This window comes from Natrix helvetica, assembly GCF_964273705.1.
Source record: "Natrix helvetica genome assembly, chromosome: 13".
In the NCBI taxonomy this organism is placed as follows: Eukaryota; Metazoa; Chordata; class Lepidosauria; order Squamata; family Natricidae; genus Natrix; species Natrix helvetica.
Genome location: NC_138557.1, coordinates 976131 through 994004, shown reverse-complemented (window position 1 = coordinate 994004; position 17874 = coordinate 976131). Strand labels below are relative to the sequence as shown.

At 52.0% G+C, this 17874-nt stretch overlaps 2 protein-coding genes across 6 annotated transcripts in view; one reads left to right on the top strand and one right to left on the bottom strand.

Moving 5' to 3' along the window:
• Positions 1 to 4008, top strand: part of SLC5A10 (solute carrier family 5 member 10) — a 45003-nt gene extending 40995 nt beyond the window's left edge. For 3 of the 4 annotated variants that reach the window (XM_081965982.1, XM_081965981.1, XM_081965980.1), the window contains 2 exons: positions 25 to 240; positions 2234 to 2894. In XM_081965982.1, coding sequence (XP_081822108.1) covers positions 25 to 240; positions 2234 to 2524 — 507 coding nt within the window. In that variant the 3' untranslated portion in view covers positions 2525 to 2894. Of the gene's footprint in view, positions 1 to 24; positions 241 to 2233 lie in introns of all 4 variants that reach the window. The other variant, XM_081965979.1, reaches the window with a different exon arrangement.
• A 10-nt stretch (positions 4009 to 4018) lies between these two features.
• Positions 4019 to 13158, bottom strand: GRAP (GRB2 related adaptor protein). Of its 2 annotated transcripts, XM_081965988.1 has the most exons (5): positions 12896 to 13158; positions 11964 to 12061; positions 10247 to 10369; positions 4707 to 4875; positions 4019 to 4288 (listed from the first exon to the last, which is right to left on the bottom strand). In XM_081965988.1, the coding sequence occupies exons 1-5, from the start codon at positions 12971 to 12973 to the stop codon at positions 4103 to 4105; spliced, it is 654 nt and encodes a 217-aa protein (XP_081822114.1). In that variant the 5' UTR covers positions 12974 to 13158; the 3' UTR covers positions 4019 to 4102. The 2 variants fall into 2 exon arrangements, with proteins under 2 accessions (XP_081822114.1, XP_081822115.1); XM_081965989.1 differs by lacking the exon at positions 10247 to 10369.
• Positions 13159 to 17874: the final 4716 nt, after the last annotated feature.

Genomic DNA, 17874 nt, shown 5'->3' with positions numbered 1-17874 from the left:
GGTCTAGATGCTTTTCTTGTGCAGGGGGCCTTTTGGGGCCTGATGGTGGGGCTGGCCGTGGGGCTGAGCCGGATGGTCCTGGAGTTTGCCTACCCCGTCCCCCGCTGCGGCGTTCTGGACCACCGGCCTTCGCTTATGAGGGACCTGCATTACCTCCACTTTGCTCCCCTGCTGTGTCTCCTGACTGCAGCCATCGTGCTGGGCATCAGCTGCCTGACGCCACCCCCGACTGAAGCCCAGGTGAGTACAGGAAGGTGGGGTAGCAGAGTCTGTGGAGGGCAAGAAAACGGGGGGCATCCGTGGAAGTTCCCCAGGGAGCCCGAGGGCCAAATCTCCTCCCTTTCCAAAGTGGGCTTCTTTTTTATGAAGTTTTTTTTTATTTCTCCCTTTCAAATTCATTCATAGATATACATTCTTCTAATTGCTATTTAACATTTGTCTGTTCATCATGAGACTCTATGATTATTTTTACACACACACACATAGAGATATAATACAGCCTGAGTCACTTTTTTGCCACCCTGTGCCTCCATCTTATTTTGCAACAACCTTACTCCTTCCATATCTCAACCTCCCTTCTCTGCCTTTTCCTCTCTCCTCCTCTCTTCTTCCCCTCCCTTACTTCCTCTGCTTTACCCTTTCGTTCTTCCTTTCCCTCCTCACCCTCCCTCCTTTCCGTTGTTGCCCTTGCTTATTTACTTCCTCTGATGGGATCTCAGGGTGGCGTTTCAGCAATCCCAACTTTATATTTCCATACCAATAATTTTCTCTGCCGAAACTGGGCTTCTGAGGGCCAGGAAGGGCTGAGTTATGGCAGAGCATCTGGGGGCAGGGAGGAGACTCGGGGGGCTTGGAGAGGGAGAAGCAAGGAGCTTGATCCGCAGGCTGGAGCCATGCCTGATGCTCCTCCGTCGGCTGACTCAGAGGAGGGCTTGGCTGTGTCCCTGGCTGAGCTGAAGCCACAACTGAGAAGCTGCGTGGCTGGGGACGCTGAACTTCAGAGCCTCCGACCGGCCACGCCACGGCTGAGCACGATGGGTGAGCCAGCCCTGCATTCCTGCGCTGGCAGGAGGGAGACAGGGCTGAAGCTGCCCCTCCCAACCGTCAGTCCGCCCCCCCTTCCCCGCCTTCGAAACAGCCGCCTCCCCCAACAAGGCAGCCTTTTGCAGAGAGAGGTCCTGGAATCCCCTCTGGCTCCTCCCCTGGGAACCCACCTGCATGGTTTCCTGGACTGGGTCTGGGGGCTTTTGTGCTCAACCGGAGAGGCAGGCTGGGCTTTGCTCTCCTGGCTTTGTGGAGGGGAAATAGAAGTAATTGGATGGGGGGGGCATTGGCTGGAAACTGACCCCCTTCCCCTAAAACAGCCCTCTTCATATTTCCCCAGGCAAAGCCCAGCCTGCAGGTTGGAAGGCAAAGGAGAGGAAAGGAGAGGAAAGAGGGAAAGGGAAGGGAGGAAAGGAAGGGAGAGGAGAGGAAATAAATGGATGAAGAAGGGCAGAGAGAGGGGGAAGGAAAAGGAGAGGAGAAGAAGAGGGAAGGAAGGAAGGGAAGGGGAGAGGAAAGAGGGGAAGGGAGAGGAGAGGAAGTAAATGGATGAAGAAGGGCAGAGAGAGGGGGAAGGAAAAGGAGAGGAGAAGAAGAGGGAAGGAAGGAAGGGAAGGGGAGAGGAAAGAGGGGAAGGGAGAGGAGAGGAAGTAAATGGATGAAGAAGGGCAGAGAGAGGGGGAAGGAAAAGGAGAGGAGAAGAAGAGGGAAGGAAGGAAGGGAAGGGGAGAGGAAAGAGGGGAAGGGAGAGGAGAGGAAGTAAATGGATGAAGAAGGGCAGAGAGAGGGGGAAGGAAAAGGAGAGGAGAAGAAGAGGGAAGGAAGGAAGGGAAGGGGAGAGGAAAAAGGGGAAGGGAGAGGAGAGGAAGTAAATGGATGAAGAAGGGCAGAGAGAGGGGGAAGGAAAAGGAGAGGAGAAGAAGAGGGAAGGAAGGAAGGGAAGGGGAGAGGAAAGAGGGGAAGGGAGAGGAGAGGAAGTAAATGGATGAAGAAGGGCAGAGAGAGGGGGAAGGAAAAGGAGAGGAGAAGAAGAGGGAAGGAAGGAAGGGAAGGGGAGAGGAAAGAGGGGAAGGGAGAGGAGAGGAAGTAAATGGATGAAGAAGGGCAGAGAGAGAGAGGGAAGGAAGGGAAGCATCCATGTTTTATCAGCTGCCACAATTCTATTTTTCTCTCTTGGAAACCGTGGCAGATAAAGGACGTGACTTGGTGGACTCGACGGTCCCTGGAGGCGCTTTCACCTGTCCATCTCTCCAGCGCGCCGTCCCTGCCTGGCACAGAGAAAGAGGGTGGGTCTCTGGGGCAGGGGCCAAACTTCTCTTTGCATCCTAGAGTGGATGCCAAACCAGGCAGGGCTTCTCTGAGGACGAAGACCAAAAAAGGGGGAGCAGTGGTGGACTGGGACTCAGCTTCCCAGGGACAGAAAGGGACTATCTTTTATTGGGGGGGCTCCCAAAGGCCATCCATCCCCCTGCAGGGCTGAAGGTGGGGAAAGAGAGAGACAGAGGCACCTGTGTGTGCCGGGCATGACAGGGCAAGGAAATGGCTTGCAAACTCTCAGTCCATGGCAAGCAGGAGGCAAACCTCCCGATCGTTCTCCTTGGCATTCCTACTCTAAGGGGGACTGCTACTGCCCATGGAGGTTAGGTGGCCATTGTGTCTGGGGAGGGAAAGTGCCATCTCTGGGCACCTGATTTTTACCCAGGCTTCTCCTTCTCTCCCTGCCAGCTGCCCCAGGAATCCTCCAGCCGGGCTCCTTCTGCATCGAGAGGGAGGCGGAAGGCACTCCCGGGAAGGCTGGCCAGAGCGAGCAAAGGGCAGCCGGCTTCTGGTCCCAGGTCTGCTCTGCCAACGCTGTGATCCTCCTCTGCGTCAACCTCTTTTTCTACGCTTACTTCGCTTGAAAGGGCTTGTTTGGGGTGGGGGGCAAGAAGGGTGAAATCGGGGGAAGGGGAGGGCTTGTATTCCCAATGGCCTGGAAAGGGGGGTTTGCGGGAGCTTTTCAAGAGGCTTCAGCCCTTGGCAAAGCGAAGGGAGGTTTGGAAAAAGGATCCGGAGGAGGGATCTGGAACATTTCTCCAAAGGGGTTTCAATGGAAAACTGTATTTCCCAAAGAGAGATTATTCCTAGGAATAAAAGAAATGACTTGGGGGCAGGAGAGACTTCTGAACAGCAAGGAGTTTGTAAGTCCTGGTTGCCAATTTCCCCTCTCAGGACTTAGGGGCTTTTCAAGTAGTGGTACAGAGGCTCTATCGTGGCCAACCCCCACCAGGTGGAAAACAGCTTCCAGACCTGCGCAGTCCTGATAAGCTTTGGGAGCACCTCTGCAGGGAGCTGAGCAAACGCCCTATTTAGGGCAGGTCTCATAAAGATTAGGAGGGGAGCAGGAGGTCAAGGAGGGGGACGGTGGACTTTCTGGCCTGCTGGATGTTTATCAGCGCCTGCCTTCCTTCCTCCTTGCACTTGGCAGCTGACCAAGGGGACTGCGGAGCAGAGAGAGCTGGATTGGACAGCAAAACGCTGAGGAGAGACTTAGAAAGAGAAAGAAACAGGAGGGGATTTCCCCACCTGCTTCCTGAGTCCATAGGTCCACTGTCGGGAATCCCTTTGGCATCCACAGGATCACTTTTGAGGATCTCCTCCAAGGTGTGAGATCAAAACTCAGGAAGACACCCGGGACATGTCTGAAGATTTGCAGAAAATAGTCTGCGGCAGTCAAGAGGGGCTCTCAGACCAGGGCAACCGGGGGTGGGGAGGGGGCCGGCATCCAGAGAGCAGTGTTTCTCAGTCTTGGCCACTCTAAGACTCCAACTCCCAGAAATCTCCAGCCAGCATGCTCCACAGGGTCTCTCTAGGAAGGACCTCTCCACTGTAATTTTGCGGTCCACGCATCTTGTCAAGGGATTCTGGGAACTGTCATTTTCCCACCTACAAAGGTGGGGCGGTAGGAATTGATAATGAATTTTCTCAACAAAGCATCGGTTGACTTTGTGCAAGAGAAGAAAAGGTCCAGATGGGACGTCTGACCACTTCCGCCAGCCAGCTGAGCCAGCCAGGCAGGTCACATGCGCAGGGGGAAAACGTAGTTCCGAGGAAAAAGGCCCATCTTCACCCCCAGCTTCCCTCTCCACCAGTGGGGGTCAGAGCAGTCCAGAATCTTGAGGATGTCCCCTCTGCTGAAGCTCAGCTGCGAGGGATTCTCAGCCAAGAAGTCAAACTGGGCTTGGACGAACGTTGGTTTCTTGGGCTGCAGGGAAAAAAGGTGAAAAGACATGTGGGGTCTTATTAGCTATTCCTTCCTCTCCCCTCTTGTCCCGGCTCTGTGGTTGATGTGGGGTGGAAGATGAGATGGTGGTTCTTTCTCAGAATGAGAGGTTGGGGACCATTCAATGAGACAGAAGGACAGAAGATTTGGGACGTCTTTGTCCACCTCAGCTAAATTTGATTGTAGGACACTCCCAAGGCACGATGTTCTCCAAGGTCAGCCTTGGCTAGGTGGACAGTGGCAGCCCAGGAGATCAAGAGGGGCTTCAGAAGAAGCCATCTTCTAAATTAAGGAATGCAATTCCAAGTAGCCCTTGATGTAGTAACCACTTGTTTAGTGGCTGCTCACAGTTAAGAACAGGACGGGAAGAAAAGCAAGGGGAAACGAGGTGGTTCCTTACCTCCTCGGCTTCTCCGTGGTCTCTCAGGAAGACCTGCCTCTTCTTATCGATGCTGGTGGTTCGGTAGAAGTCCACCAGTTCGTTGATGGAGCTGAACTTCTCCTCCCAGAGATGGTACTTGCCCTTTTTGTCCCGGAGGACCTTGAAGTGCAGGACTTGGTCTCCGTAGCTAGGAGAGAAGCAGAGGATGAAGTTTAGGGGTGGGGAGTGGAGGAGAACAGGGTGCTTGGAGTACAGCTGGGCATTTTTATGATGGATTGGGCTTCTTCTATGGAGCAGAGGTTGACTTGATGGCCTCAATGACCCTCCAGGTTGATGGTTCTGGGAAATAATCTCATGGACCAGAGTCCATCATGGAGGAAGAAGTAGGATGACCTTACTTATCACATGTCTACTCCACAGACTGGATAACAACAAAGTGTCCCCTGTCCATGAGATTGGACAACCATTTGTCTGAAATGGTAAAGGGTCTCCTGCTTGACCAGAAGGTTGGACTAGAAGATCTCCCAGGTCCCTTCCAACTCTGTTATTCTGTCTTGCTAAGCAACTGAGATTCATGCATCTATTTTGTACCTATTTTCATCATTTTATTTAAAGTCTGTTTTCCACAGGACGGACACAACTTGGCACAAATGAGTGCTTCGGCCTCTCAGTGGGAACCTCACTCAAGCTCTCCCAGCTGAAGTTCCTCGGACTCCTGTCCTGATGACTTGGTTTCCTTTAAGCCAAGAAAAGAAAGGAATCGGAGCATTTGCCTGCAGGCTGATTTCTGTAGCTCCTGCTAACCCCCCCCCCCGCCTTGACTCACAAAAAGCACAACCTCCGTGGGCAAGAGCCTGCTTGCCGACCTTTGCCAGTTCTCCGTTGGAGATGTGAGGTGGGCAGCCAGGTGGCGTTGATAACCCTCGGTGTTGTGTTTGCAGATATAACTGCAAAATGCCTTATTTCTAGCTAGGAAACAGCCGTGTTTGGTTTTCTTGGGGCAAAATAACAGTTGACTGTCACAGACCAAAAAACCTCTGGAGACGGTGGAGAACTGGTGTCTTTGAGGGTGGTCTCCTACGTTGCGAGGGTTAAACCCAGTATTTTCCAAAGGTGGCAACTTTAAGAGGAGCGGACTTTAATGCCCAGGATGCCACACCAAGCCCTACAGGCTGGAGAGACCTGGGAGTTGAAGTCCAGCCCTCTTAAAAGTTGCCACCTTTTGAAAATACTGAGTCGAACTGTCAACTCTGTGCAGTTTTACACTTCTGCTTCTGAGTGCTCAGAAAAGTCCCGAATCACCTTCCAACCTCCCAAAAGAAACTTTTATTCAGTTTATTTAGCTTCTCAGCTGGGCTGTCCCCCACTTGCAAGTTGCCTTTTCTATAGAGGAGTCCCATCCTTCGTAATCCCAGCACTCAGCCATAATTACACCCTGTTCTCATCGCTCCACCTTATAAGCTTTCGGTGCTGAAACCGGAGAGACGCGAAGCCGATATCAACACACAGAGGCGACGGGAAACAGCTTGGCTTTCACAGCTCCTGTGTCAAGTGACAACTTGCATCTGTGAAGTCGCAGATGAAACATCCCAGGGAGTCTGAACGGTGTTTTGATTTAGACAATGAGCCAGGAAGCACATTTCTGGGCTCTGGGTGCCCAGTGGTGTATTGACCCTTGAGCAGGCTAAGCGCATGCTTAGGGCACCAGGCCCAAAGTTGAGAAAGAAAGAGAAAACCCAATGAAGGTTTGTACAGCATGTTCAGAGGAGGGGACACACCAAGATTTGTCAGTGCTTAGGGCACCAGTGAGCCTCAATCCGCCACTGCCTGGGAGGAGAAGGAAAGAACCACCTGGAGATGGGGCAGCAGGTGTTGTGTCGTGGATGCGATGGTTGGAGGGAGGGATGGGCCCTGCTAGGGAGGGGAGGAAGCAATTCAGAAAGCTTTGGGGGGTTGCTTGGAAGAAGAACCCCACCATAGGAGAAGAAAAATTGAAATCTTGAATTGAAAACTGCCCAGACGGAATAGAAATTCGATGGAGGGATGGATTTCTTCAAGATGGGTTTGGGTCAACCTCAAGAGGAGGGAAGCCCACCACCCTTCATTTGGACACTTGGGAAGGGGATGCAACTCTCTTTCAGACAGAAAATTCCATATTCCACCTGAACATGCTGGTTAAAGAGATCCTAAATTACAACAGCTGGGAAAAAGCCTTCTCAGATTTTGGAGACCCACCATGTGGAGGAAGACTCAACCGGGACTCCAGAAGAGGCTACTTTGCCGGTCATCCCTCATCAATCTCCTCAACCCACAGCTCTCCTGACATTTTGGGGAGGTAGCCCTCTTAATTCTCAACCCTGCTGGCCACAGGGAACCAGTGTGTTGGGCAGGAGAAGGAATCTTACTCGGAATGATCCCTTTCTGGATCATGGGGTAGAAGATCAACCATGGAAAGCTGCTTCTTGCCCTTGGTCGTCCTTCAAAGCCACCGGCCTATTTTCTGCTGAGCCAGGAGTGGGATGAAGAGATGTCCTTTCTACACCTTCCTAGCCGATCAAAACTTCACCCCTAAACTGGGGGAAATGATAACATTAGAGAGCAACCACAGCTTAACTTTGGTGGAGAACTCAACACAAGTTTAAGCCCTGTGGTTTTCCGAGTCGGGAGGATAGGATGCCTGGCCTGCTGATATCTCTTGGAAAGAGGCCCCAGGATGGAGCCACACAAGAATGCAAAGGTTCTGCAGCACCTTTGGTAAAACCGGTCTGTTCCCGGTCTGGTTCTAAGCAGGGGAGGAGACCACAGGCTTGGAAGAGGACCTACTTTGCCCCCTTTTTCCTAGAAGGGCAGGTCCACCTCCTCTTCTGGAACTGGGCAGAGGCAGGAAGGCTGGTAGGTGATGAGATCCCAGCACATCGAAGTGTTTTGGAACCTGGGACTGGGTTTTGACAGCCCTTTGGCCTCGCAGATCCACCCAGGGTGACTGTGCCATTGTGGCCGTAGGATTGAGGGCACAAAGGAAGCATCTTTTCATTGCTGCCTCTGGAAACGCAACTCCCTTGTTGATCTAGGACGAATCGTCCCAGCCTCTTCCACAAGCTCAGCTCGGTTTTCTTCCCCTCCCTCTGAACAGGAGACACAAGGGCAGGCAAGGCAACTGAGCCTCTCACCTGGGGCCTTTCGGAAACACACCTAGGAACTGTTCAATCCCTTGGAAAGGGGGTCAAGGACGGAGACCCCCTCCAGCTCAGAGCCCTGGTCCCCGAACACCAGGAGAGGCTTCCTGGATGCCTCCCATGAAATGACTTTGCACATCTGGCTCAGCTGGAAATCTTGGCTTGCAAACCCCTGTGCCAGTTTGTCAATAAGCGAAGCCGGATTTGCTTAAGGACTTCATCATTCCCTTAATAACCCAGTGATCTGCATAATGGCAAAAACGTCATAAAATTGGGCACGATTCATTTAACCCCTTGTCCTTGCTTAGCAACGGAAATTCTGGTTCCCAACTATGGTCATAAGTCAAGGACTACTTGAATTTATGTCAGGGGTCTCTAAACCTGGCAAGTTTATGACTTGTGGACTTCAGCTCCCAGAATTCCCCAGCCAGCAAAGCAAAGCAAAACAAAGAATTCCCCAGCCAGCTTTGCTTTGCTGGCTGGGGAATTCTGGGAGTTGAAGTCCACAAGTCTTTAAGTGGCCAAGTTTGGAGGCCCCTGATTTAAATCCTGAAAGTGGGTGGTGTCTCCCCCTCCAATAAGCAGCATGGAAGACTTAAAGCAAAGTGGGAAGCCTTGGCGTTGTGTCCTCAGTGCCTCCAGAGAAGGCCGGCTGGGGGAGTTTGGGAGTTTGGGAGTGGGGGGCTGATCGAGGTCCTTCACAAATGTGCAACTGGCCGATGAGTACAAGGTGAAGAACCCATCACTCCGGCCTGATGCGCCTGGTCGGTTCGCCCTCCGGGGGAGAAGGGAGAGCAGAAGGGAGGCCTCTGCTGTGGCAGGAGGGGGGGGGGCAGAAATGCCGGGCTAAATCCTGCAAGTGGCCAAGTGGCAAAATGGGCTCCAGGCGCCTCTGAGAATTGGAGAGCAGAGCCACACCCTGGTAAACACAGGAGAGGTCAATCCTGTCATGTTTAACGGATAGCTTTGGGGCTTGTTGCTACAGGTTTCTAGTCCCTTGGAAGTAGGGGAGGTGCTGTGAAGTCTCTTCTTGGTCACATTTCAACAAGGCAAAGAGAAAGGAAGAAAATGCCCGGATTTGACTTTGAATACAAAATGGGTCGAGATGAGGAAAAGGTGCCAGTCACATTTCCCCCCCCCCAGGGTTTCTCTCCCTGATGGGTTGCCCTTGACACAGAAAATGTGCTGGGTGGTTGGCATGCCAGGCATCTGTCTGAACATGCATCTGGGGGGGGAGGTGTCCTCTCGCCACCCTCCCTCCCTCCCTCCCTCCCTCCCTCCCTCCCTCCCTCCCTCCCGGGCATCTCCTTCAGCAAAGCAACTTTGTTTGGAAAGTGGCATTGTTGCCTGCCTGCTTTGTGCCAAGATGGTCATGGCAGGCGTGGGAGGGACCGAGAAACGGCTGAGACCCCCTCCAGATGTGCACGGATGGGGAGGGTGGCCTTCCCCAACTTGTCACCCCCAGATGGTCTGCAGAAGAATGGGACGGGAGCAGCAAAGAGATGGAAGAAAGATGCCGGATGACCTCAAGCAGCTTAGACCAGCCTTTCTAACTTTGGTGGCTTTAAGACAGGTGGGCTTCAACTCCCAGAAGTCCCCGGCCATTTAAGACAGGGGGATAAGCAAAATTACCTGCGGTTGGATAACAGAGCTGGAAGGGGCCATGGAGGTCTCCTAGGCAGGAAACCCTATACCGTTTCAGACAAACGGCTATCCAACATCTTCTTAAAGACTTCCAGTGCTGGGGCAATCACAACTTCTGGAGGCAACTTCTGTTCCACTGATTAATTGTTCTAACTGTCAGGAAATTTCTCCCCAGTTCTAAGTTGCTTCTCTCCTTGATTAGTTTCCACCCATTGCTTCTTGTTCTGTCCTCAGGTGCCTTGGAGAATAGCTTGACTCCCAAATCTTCTTTGGGGCAGCCCCTGAGATATTGGAAGGCTGCTATCCTGTCTCTCCTGGTCCTTCTTTTCATCAGACTAGACATACACAGATCCTGCAGCCGTTCTTCATATGTTTTAGCCAATTAAGTTTACTGTAGAAGTGGAAATGGGTTTTGCACTGCCCCGCTTTGCACTGGTAGGAATCCTCAGTTATTTATTTTAATTGCTCGCTCATTTCCCAGAGCTGGGAAATTGGCTCCTTCCAAGCCCCCTGGGTGGGATTTTTTCCCTGGAAAAGTTTCTTGGGCTCTTTCCATGTGAGCCGAGAGCGCCCTCTGGTGCTCCCGGCTGCAGCCGACGGCAACAGTTGTGCAAAGCCAGAGTGTCCTCGGGGTCCCCTCAACGGGCCTTTTGGCCCTTCTGGGGCCTTCCAACACGGGTGTGTACCCACATCAGCAGAAGGACCTCCCTCGCCTCCCCCCAGCAACCAGGCACTTACTTCACAGAGATGGAGAAATCTCCCGGGCTGCTCTCGCTCTGCCGGATGAGAAACGCGCCCCTGAACCGTCGTTTGAGGAGGGCCTTTTCGGCACCTTGCCTGGAGATTTTGCCGCAATACCACCTGGAGGGTCAGAGGCGGGGGAGGGAATTAGGGGTGGGAAGCAACAGGTCGAGGTTCCCGTCTTATAAAACGCCACAGCTGCCGTGGTTGCAAAGGAAGTTTCAGTTCCACTTGCAGCTTCAGAGTGCCTGGGCGCCCACGAAGGCAGCCAACTATGGCCCGTCACTCTTGGTTTGTTTTTGGCTCTGCGAGAACGAGAGTGGATTGCTCTGCTCGAGCTGCTCTTTCGACGAGAACTGGAACTAAGCTCTCTTTGTTACAGGGCCCACCACGTTTGAAAGAGGGTGGAAACACGCTTCGTGCCTAAGCCTGCAAATGTAGCTCGTGGTCGGGATTCGCATGACCGCTCCCTAGGGACGACCGCTGGACAGCTGAGTCTAGATGGGGAGAAAAGCACCCTGTCCCAAAAGGGGAATTAATGGGGATGAAGAAAATCCATGGTGTGGCAAGAGATACCGGTCAGAGATCAGGCAGCCTCTTAATCAAAGTTCTCTGAGCCGAAAAGGACCCAACCCAGGGGTGAAATCCAACAGGTTCTGACTGGTTCTGGAGAACCGGTAGTGGAAATTTTGAGTAGTTTGGAGAACCGGCAAATACCACCTCTGGCTGGCCCTGCCCCCATCTATTCTCTGCCTCCCGAGTCCCAGCTGATTGGGAGGAAATGGGGATTTTGCAGTCACCTTCCCCTGCCACGCCCACCAAGCCACGCCCACAGAACAGGTAGTAAAAAAATTGCATTTTACCCCTGACCCAACCCCAGTCAGGGACAAATCTAGCATCGTCAGCATCTATTCACAGGGTAGCCGTCTTCCAATATTGGAGAGGGACTGCCACAAAGAAGAGGGAGGGTGTCCACCTCTTCTTCAAAGCCCCTGAAGGCAGGACAAGAAGAAACGGATGGAAACTAATCAAGGAGAGAAGCAACCTAGAACCGTGATGGAGAACCCATGGCACAAGCACCAGAGGTGGCATGCAAAGCCCTCTCTTGGACAGCTGGTTGGAGGTGACGCTGGACAGGCACTTGTCTGAGATTGTATAGGTTCTCCTGCAGGGGGCTGGACTAGAGGATCTCCAAGACCCCTTCCAGCTTCTATTCTATTCTAATCTATTCTATTCTATCCTATTCTATTCTATTCTATTCTACATTCTATTCCTATTCCTTCCTATTCTATTTCTATGTATTTATTTCTATTCTATTCTGTTCTGTTCTCTGCCATGCATTTTTCTTTATGCATACTGTATATTTATTTATTTATTTATTTATTTATTTATTTATTTATTTATTTATTTATTTATTTATTTATTACCATAGATAAGAGGCACAAATGGTACAGGATCACCTGCTTGAGCAGGCGGCTGGACTAGAGGATCTCCAAGGTCCCTTTCAGCTCTATTCTGATTCTGATTCAGAAATGTGGACATGGATGGGCAAAGTGTGTTTGAAGGAACGCTGGTTTATTTTCTCCCCGTTGCTTCAAACTGAAGAGGCCAGATCCCTGCTAGGATTGAATTAACTGACGATGTCAAGAACAGCAGGAACATTTCTGCTGAGTTTCCTCTGTCTTGGCCGAGTGGGAAAGAAAAGGCTACTCACGGATGAGGCTTCATTTTGATGTAGTTTTTGGGGACGAATCCTTCCAGCCCCAGAAGCTCCGCTTTGTACCAGTTCTGGTCCTCTTCCATGTTCAGAATCTGTGGACACAAAAGGAGGAATAAGCAAACATTGGGCTGGAGCTGTGGGGGGAGGGGGAGCGACAGAAGGCTGCCGAGGGGGTGGGCTGTAGTTGAGGAAAGTGGGGGGGGGAGATGAAGCCTGTCAGGTAGACTCCATCTTGGCATGGAGGAAGCCCAGGGGAATATTTAAAGTTCAAGGATATATTATTTTCCCGAAGCTCAGAGGCCCAAGGATGCAGTCAAAATGACTCTGCTTATTTGAGGTTCTAGGCACACTTTTTAGAAACAGAGAATGCTCTGTATAAAAGCAGGATTAATAATGCTTTTTTACGTTTGGGAATTTAAGCAAGATAGATCAGAACTATATCCACTCTCGCTCTTTTCCTGTCTGTCCGTCTGTCTGTCTCTCTTCCCTCTCTTCCTCTCTATACTCTGTCTGTCTGTCTGTCTGTCTGTCTATCTTCCATCCATCCATCCATCCATCCATCTCTCTCTCCTAATCTAATCTATCATCTCTAATATCTATCTATCTATCTATCTATCATCTATCTATCTATCTATCTATCTATCTATCTATCTATCTATATCTTTCATCCATCCGTCCGTCCGTCCGTCCACCCATCCATCCATCTATCTTCCCTCCTTTTCTCTCTATTTACCCATCTATCAAAACCCCTCTCTCACCATCATCATCATCTGTCTCTCTCTCTCTCGTCTCTCTCGTCTCTGAACCTGCTTCAGAGGGCAGATTTTGTTCAGCTGTCCAACTGGATCTGATTTTTGTGCATTTCGGAACAAATGCAGCCGAGGTTTCATATGGCAACAGCCCTGACCCCTCCCACCCCCAGTTACCTTCAGCGTGTCTCCCTTCTTAAAGGCCAATTCATCCTTCTCGGACGCCTGGAAGTTATACAAGGCAAGGGCCTCCATGCTGGGGCTGGTCCTTCTCTGGCCCACAGCGAGACCTCAGAGGCGCCCCTTCCCCAGCGCAGCTGGCCCAACTTGCTTGTCCAACCAAGGCCAGAGGTTTCTTTTGAGAAGTTCCAGGCCGAGTCTCCTTCCGTCTCCTGTGCACAGCAGCACCTCAAAGTTTTGCTTCCAGCCACAGGTCAGGAGGTAGTTTTGGGCCAGAAAAAGAAAAAGGGAAAAAAATCTGTGCATAAAAATGAGACCGGAAATAGATTTGAATATGCTGGCGGGAGGGGCGTGCAAGTGTGTGAGGAGCAAAGACGCTGCACCTGCAGAGAGCAAGCTCACCGAGGGGAATTCCTCCCCTCCTCCCAGGAGGCTTCAGCACAAGGCTTCCTGCCCCCTGCGCCGCTCGCACTCAAGGCAGGCGCGTCTGCTCGAACCCTTCACCAGCTTCTAAAAAGGGAAAACAACTGATCTTTTTTTCCCTGTCCAAAGCCACGAACTCAAGCGAGCCTCTTTCCCCCTCTGCTGGCTCCTGTTGCTTCTCTAGGAGAAATACACACACGCATATTTGTTGAGTTTGTGTAGTGGATGCAAAAGGTTCCGTTCTGATTTTTTTAGGATCCTGTCCCCAAACCAGATTTCCCCCCTGTCTTGTCTTGCCATCTTTCCCAGTGGATCTGCAGGGAGATTATTCCACCCCCTGGTCAGGAGGCTGGGGGGGGCGGAGGGGGTCAGTGGCCCTGCTGTGTCCCAACCCTGCCAGTTGCCCGAACATCTGCACAAATCGTTCTCAAATGCCTCGTTTGGCCACTAGGTGGCGAGAGGGCCTTGGACAACCTGACTACCGAGAGGCTTGATGCTCAATCAATCAGTCGGAATAGAGCTGGAAGGGACCTTGGAGGTCTTCTAGTCCAACCCCCTGCTCAAGCAGGACACTCCACACCACTTCAGACAGGTGGTTGCTGAGTCTTTTCTTAAAAACCTCCAGTGATGGAGCCTTCACAACCTCTGGAGGCAAGTCGTTCCACTGGTTAATTGTCCTTGCTGATGGGAAGCTTCTCCTTCATTCCAGATTGCCTCTCTCCTTGTTTAGTTTCCATCTGCTGTTTCTTCTCTGGCCTTCTGGTGCACACAGGACACAAAACGCTAAAGGCCCCCACCTGTCCCTCCCTTGACAGAACAGGAGTGGGTCCAGAGAGAGAGAGGGAGAGAGAGAGAGAGAGAATTTTTCCTGGCTGACCTCATTTCAAAGGCTACAGGATGTGGATGAAGCAAACGGCCCACAGCATGAGCGACACCCACAGCTTTGCTCTGTCACCAGCCTTTTAAATGGGTTTAAATAGGCAGCAGAAAGGCAGCTGCCTAGGCAGATGTGCATGGGGCAAACACAGTCCCTTGGGTCTCCTTGTGCACAACTGGGGAGGGGAGCTGCGTCTGTGTTGCTCTGGCCTTTTGTTCTCTTCCGGCTGGGGAGCATGGTGTGCAGGGTTCTGGATGGATGCGAAAGGTGAAGACGGGCAAAGGCGCTTTGCCAGACCAAATGGGGCTGGGGCCCCTTAGCATCCCATAGATGCTGTTGGCCTCCCTTTTGGCAAATGCCAGGACCCCGGAGGGATGCAGCTCAGAATAAGTTTTCTTCATCTCCCTTAAGCCTTCTGGCTTCCTCTGAGCAGGTTGGTGAGTTTCCTGGTTCTTCCCCTGCCTGGAGAAATAAGATTCCCAGGCTGGCGGTGCTCCCCTCACCCTTAAGCCGGTGGCTGAATTAACCCCTGGTCTGGGCTCCCGACAGGCTCACTTTTTAAAGGTGGCTGCTTACTTATTTGAGAATATCTGCAAACTGCCCCATGCCACTGCATTCTGGGCAGCACAGGGTAGGCACAGCACTGTCAAAGTACCCAGCTGACTGACTCCGAGTGCTGGCCGATGCCCATCGAGCTTAGCGTGCTGTGCAAAGGCACCCACTGTTCTTTCTCCTCCCTTCCCATCCGTCTTGTGTGAACGCAGCTGGTGGGTGGGTGGCAGGATCTGCAGCCTGGCGTCCCAGTTCCAAAGGAAAACCAGGAACGAACCAGGGAACGGAGAGCCCTTGCCAAGACTCTGCGCGAGAGGCAGAGAAAAGGATCCACAGGCATATTTTGACTTTGCAGTGGGCTTTTACTGGATCTAAGCTCAGTGCAAGCCCTCTTTTGCCCTGTACAACAGCCCTACGAGGCAGGCTGAGCTGAAAGAGAGTTGACTGGCTCAAAGTCTGCAGGGCATTGCATGACTAAGAGTTAACCAGAATCTCTTTCAGTCCACCATCTTAACCAAAGCACCCACAGGTCTCTATCTTTTTCCCCATAACTATTTATTACTTCTCTTTAGGTATTTATTATTGATTTTATTTTGACTGACGAGTGACAGCTCCAGCAACAGCCCCACCCTGGGACCGGCAGGGCCGAGGTTTCATTTCTGAAGGCTGCTTTTCTTCAGTTCCCACCGATGTCTTGCAGAGTTGTCAAAAGCTTCCTGGCTGCCATCAGGAAGCCATCGTGCGCAGTCATGCTATTCTTTTAAAAATTACTTTTTACTGCTTCCTTTGCTTCTCCTGATCTGGTGGAAACCGCCTGTTTGGCTGAGCATCGGAGAAACGTGATCCGAGCGATGTGAAGAGATGTAGAAATAGGAGAGAGGAAGTGGGAGAAGGGAACAAGGCACCCACAGCCTCCCCCCCCCCTCCGAGATTCCTTGGGAGGTTCTGGGCTGCTGCTCATGGCCACGTCCTGCAGGTGAGAGCATCGGAAGGTGAGGCTTCACCTGGCAAGTGCGTTTCAGCACCCGGATCCCCTCCCAGCCGGCTCTTCCTGCATGAACACTGGCAGACGTCCAGGAGATCCAGGTGGGATCCGACACCCCCACTTGAAAATAGGCGTGGCCCAGGAAGCAGAGGCAGAAGGGGTGATTAGCTGGTGTGCCAGCCCTTCATTAAAGTGCTTCCTTGGTGTGCAGGGAGGGGGGAAATCCTCAGGAAGGGGGAGCCCCAGAGGGGGTGGGGTGAGGGACGGGTTGCTTATTCATCTGTTCCAAAGCTCCTCTGGGATCCCGTGGACAATTGTTAGACTGGGGGAGTAAGGGTGGATCCCTTTTTGGAAAGAAGGCAGACTCGATCCAGCAGGATTCTGGAAGGTCTCTCTCTCTTCAGAAGGGCTGCCTCTGAGGATCAGCGACTTTCCCGAAACCTCAGCAGCTTTAAGACTCGTGGACTTCAACTCCCACGATTCCCCCGCCAGCCTGGGGATTCTGGGAATTCAAATCCACCCATGCTGGCTGGGGAATTCTGGGAGTTGAAGTCCGCACTTCTTAAAATAGCCACAGTGGAGAAATGTTGCTCTGAGCACAAGGGAAATCAGCGGGGGTGGTGATGCAGCGGATCACCCTTGAAGAGGGAACACCTGGATCCGAATTGATCCATGGAGACCTTCCTGTCTGGGATTGGCATCTTCAGAAGATGGGCAGAAGGTCTGGCTGCATCTGGGCCAGCACAGGGGCTCTTGAAGGCCCCAACGCCCTGGCATTGGCCCAAGGAGATCACAGCCACAGTTGGCGCCAGGGCTGAAAGCACCCAACAGTGTGCAAAATATAGAGAACAAGCCAATCTCGTTGGGATTTGTCTTCTCTTCAAAGGGAGAAGAGATCTTTGCCTCCTGAGCTTCCCAAAGTAATCATCTAATGCAGAAGAGAGGCCTTCCCTCCTCCTCCTCCTCCTCCTCCTCCTCCTCCTCCTCCTCCTCCTCCTCCTCCATTAACCACTGGTTCCTCCAGGTGTTGGGAGGAAGAGGCAGCAGCTGGGCATTTTCATCAAATAGCAGAAGAATGCAGCAGGGTGCCAATTAGAATAAATTATTCCTTGCCTGTCTTGCTTGGCATGGAAATGCCCAACCAAACCAAGCATTCTCTCTCTCTCTCTCTCTCTCTCTCTCTCTCCCTCTCTCCCTCCCTCCCTCTCTCTCTCTCTCAAGATTTCCCCCTCCTCATCCTGCTACATGCACAGGAAGTCCTCAGAAACCCACCATTTTTTTTGCTTCTCCATTTTCAAACTTCTGGCATAGCTGTGTGTTTGGTCCTATTGTGCCAATGGCTGGCCTAAAAAGAGGGCTTCCTTGGGATTAGGGCAATGGGCACATGGAAAATTAAGACTCTGGTTTGCAAATGAACCTTTCCTTATGTCCATTTCGACTCTAATCTGGGCATCTGGTCTGCTATGCTCCATTTCTCCATTTCTTGCAGTTCTGACATAATCCTTTGTTCTTCTATTGATCTCTTTAATGACTCTGAAAGCTGGGGGAGGGGGCTGTGTGTGCGTGCGTGTGCGTGTGTGCGCGTGTGCATTTTCCAGCCAGACCTTCTAACACAGAACCCCACTGAGATTTGGGGGCTGAACTGCACACAAGCCAGAGCTGGGCAGCCACCTCCTAAGATTCCACCTCATCTGAGGATGGAGGGACCGAGGGAGAAAATGTGACCTGCCAGAGGTTGGGCTGCATTTGCTAAGAAACAAACGCAATAAAAGATATTTATTTTCGATGTTGCCTCCACTACTGGCCCCTTGTGAATGTGTGCATGGGGCTGGCTTGGCAGTGGTGCAAATTTAACACCCGTGGATAAAATTGGACGTCCAACACACATCTGGGTGGGAAGATGCCGTTTGCTCCCCATCCAAGGGCTCCTGCCGGTGATGGGTCGGCTTTTGTGGCACAAGGCTTTTGAGACAGGCTTTCCCTTGGGAAAAGAGCAGAGCCCCAGTGCCACTCGTGGGGTCCCACCTCAGAATCCCACCCACCTTTTGGGCAGGGAAACCAGCAATTCCAGGCAGGCCTTGAAGGTTGGTCCATCAGCGTGTGGGGCTCCTTGGGGGGAGCGGTGGGGGGAGAGATGCA

What these genes read in the sequence shown, in the direction of transcription:
- GRAP (XM_081965988.1), bottom strand. Translation starts at nt 12,973, where the DNA reads ATGGAGGCCCTTGCCTTGTATAACTTCCAGGCGTCCGAGAAGGATGAA. An exon ending in AGAAGGGAGACACGCTGAAG is followed by an intron (nt 12,062 to 12,895) that starts GTAACTGGGGGT and finishes TTGTGTCCACAG; the next exon opens with ATTCTGAACATGGAAGAGGA. An exon ending in ATCAAAATGAAGCCTCATCC is followed by an intron (nt 10,370 to 11,963) that starts GTGAGTAGCCTT and finishes CTGACCCTCCAG; the next exon opens with GTGGTATTGCGGCAAAATCT.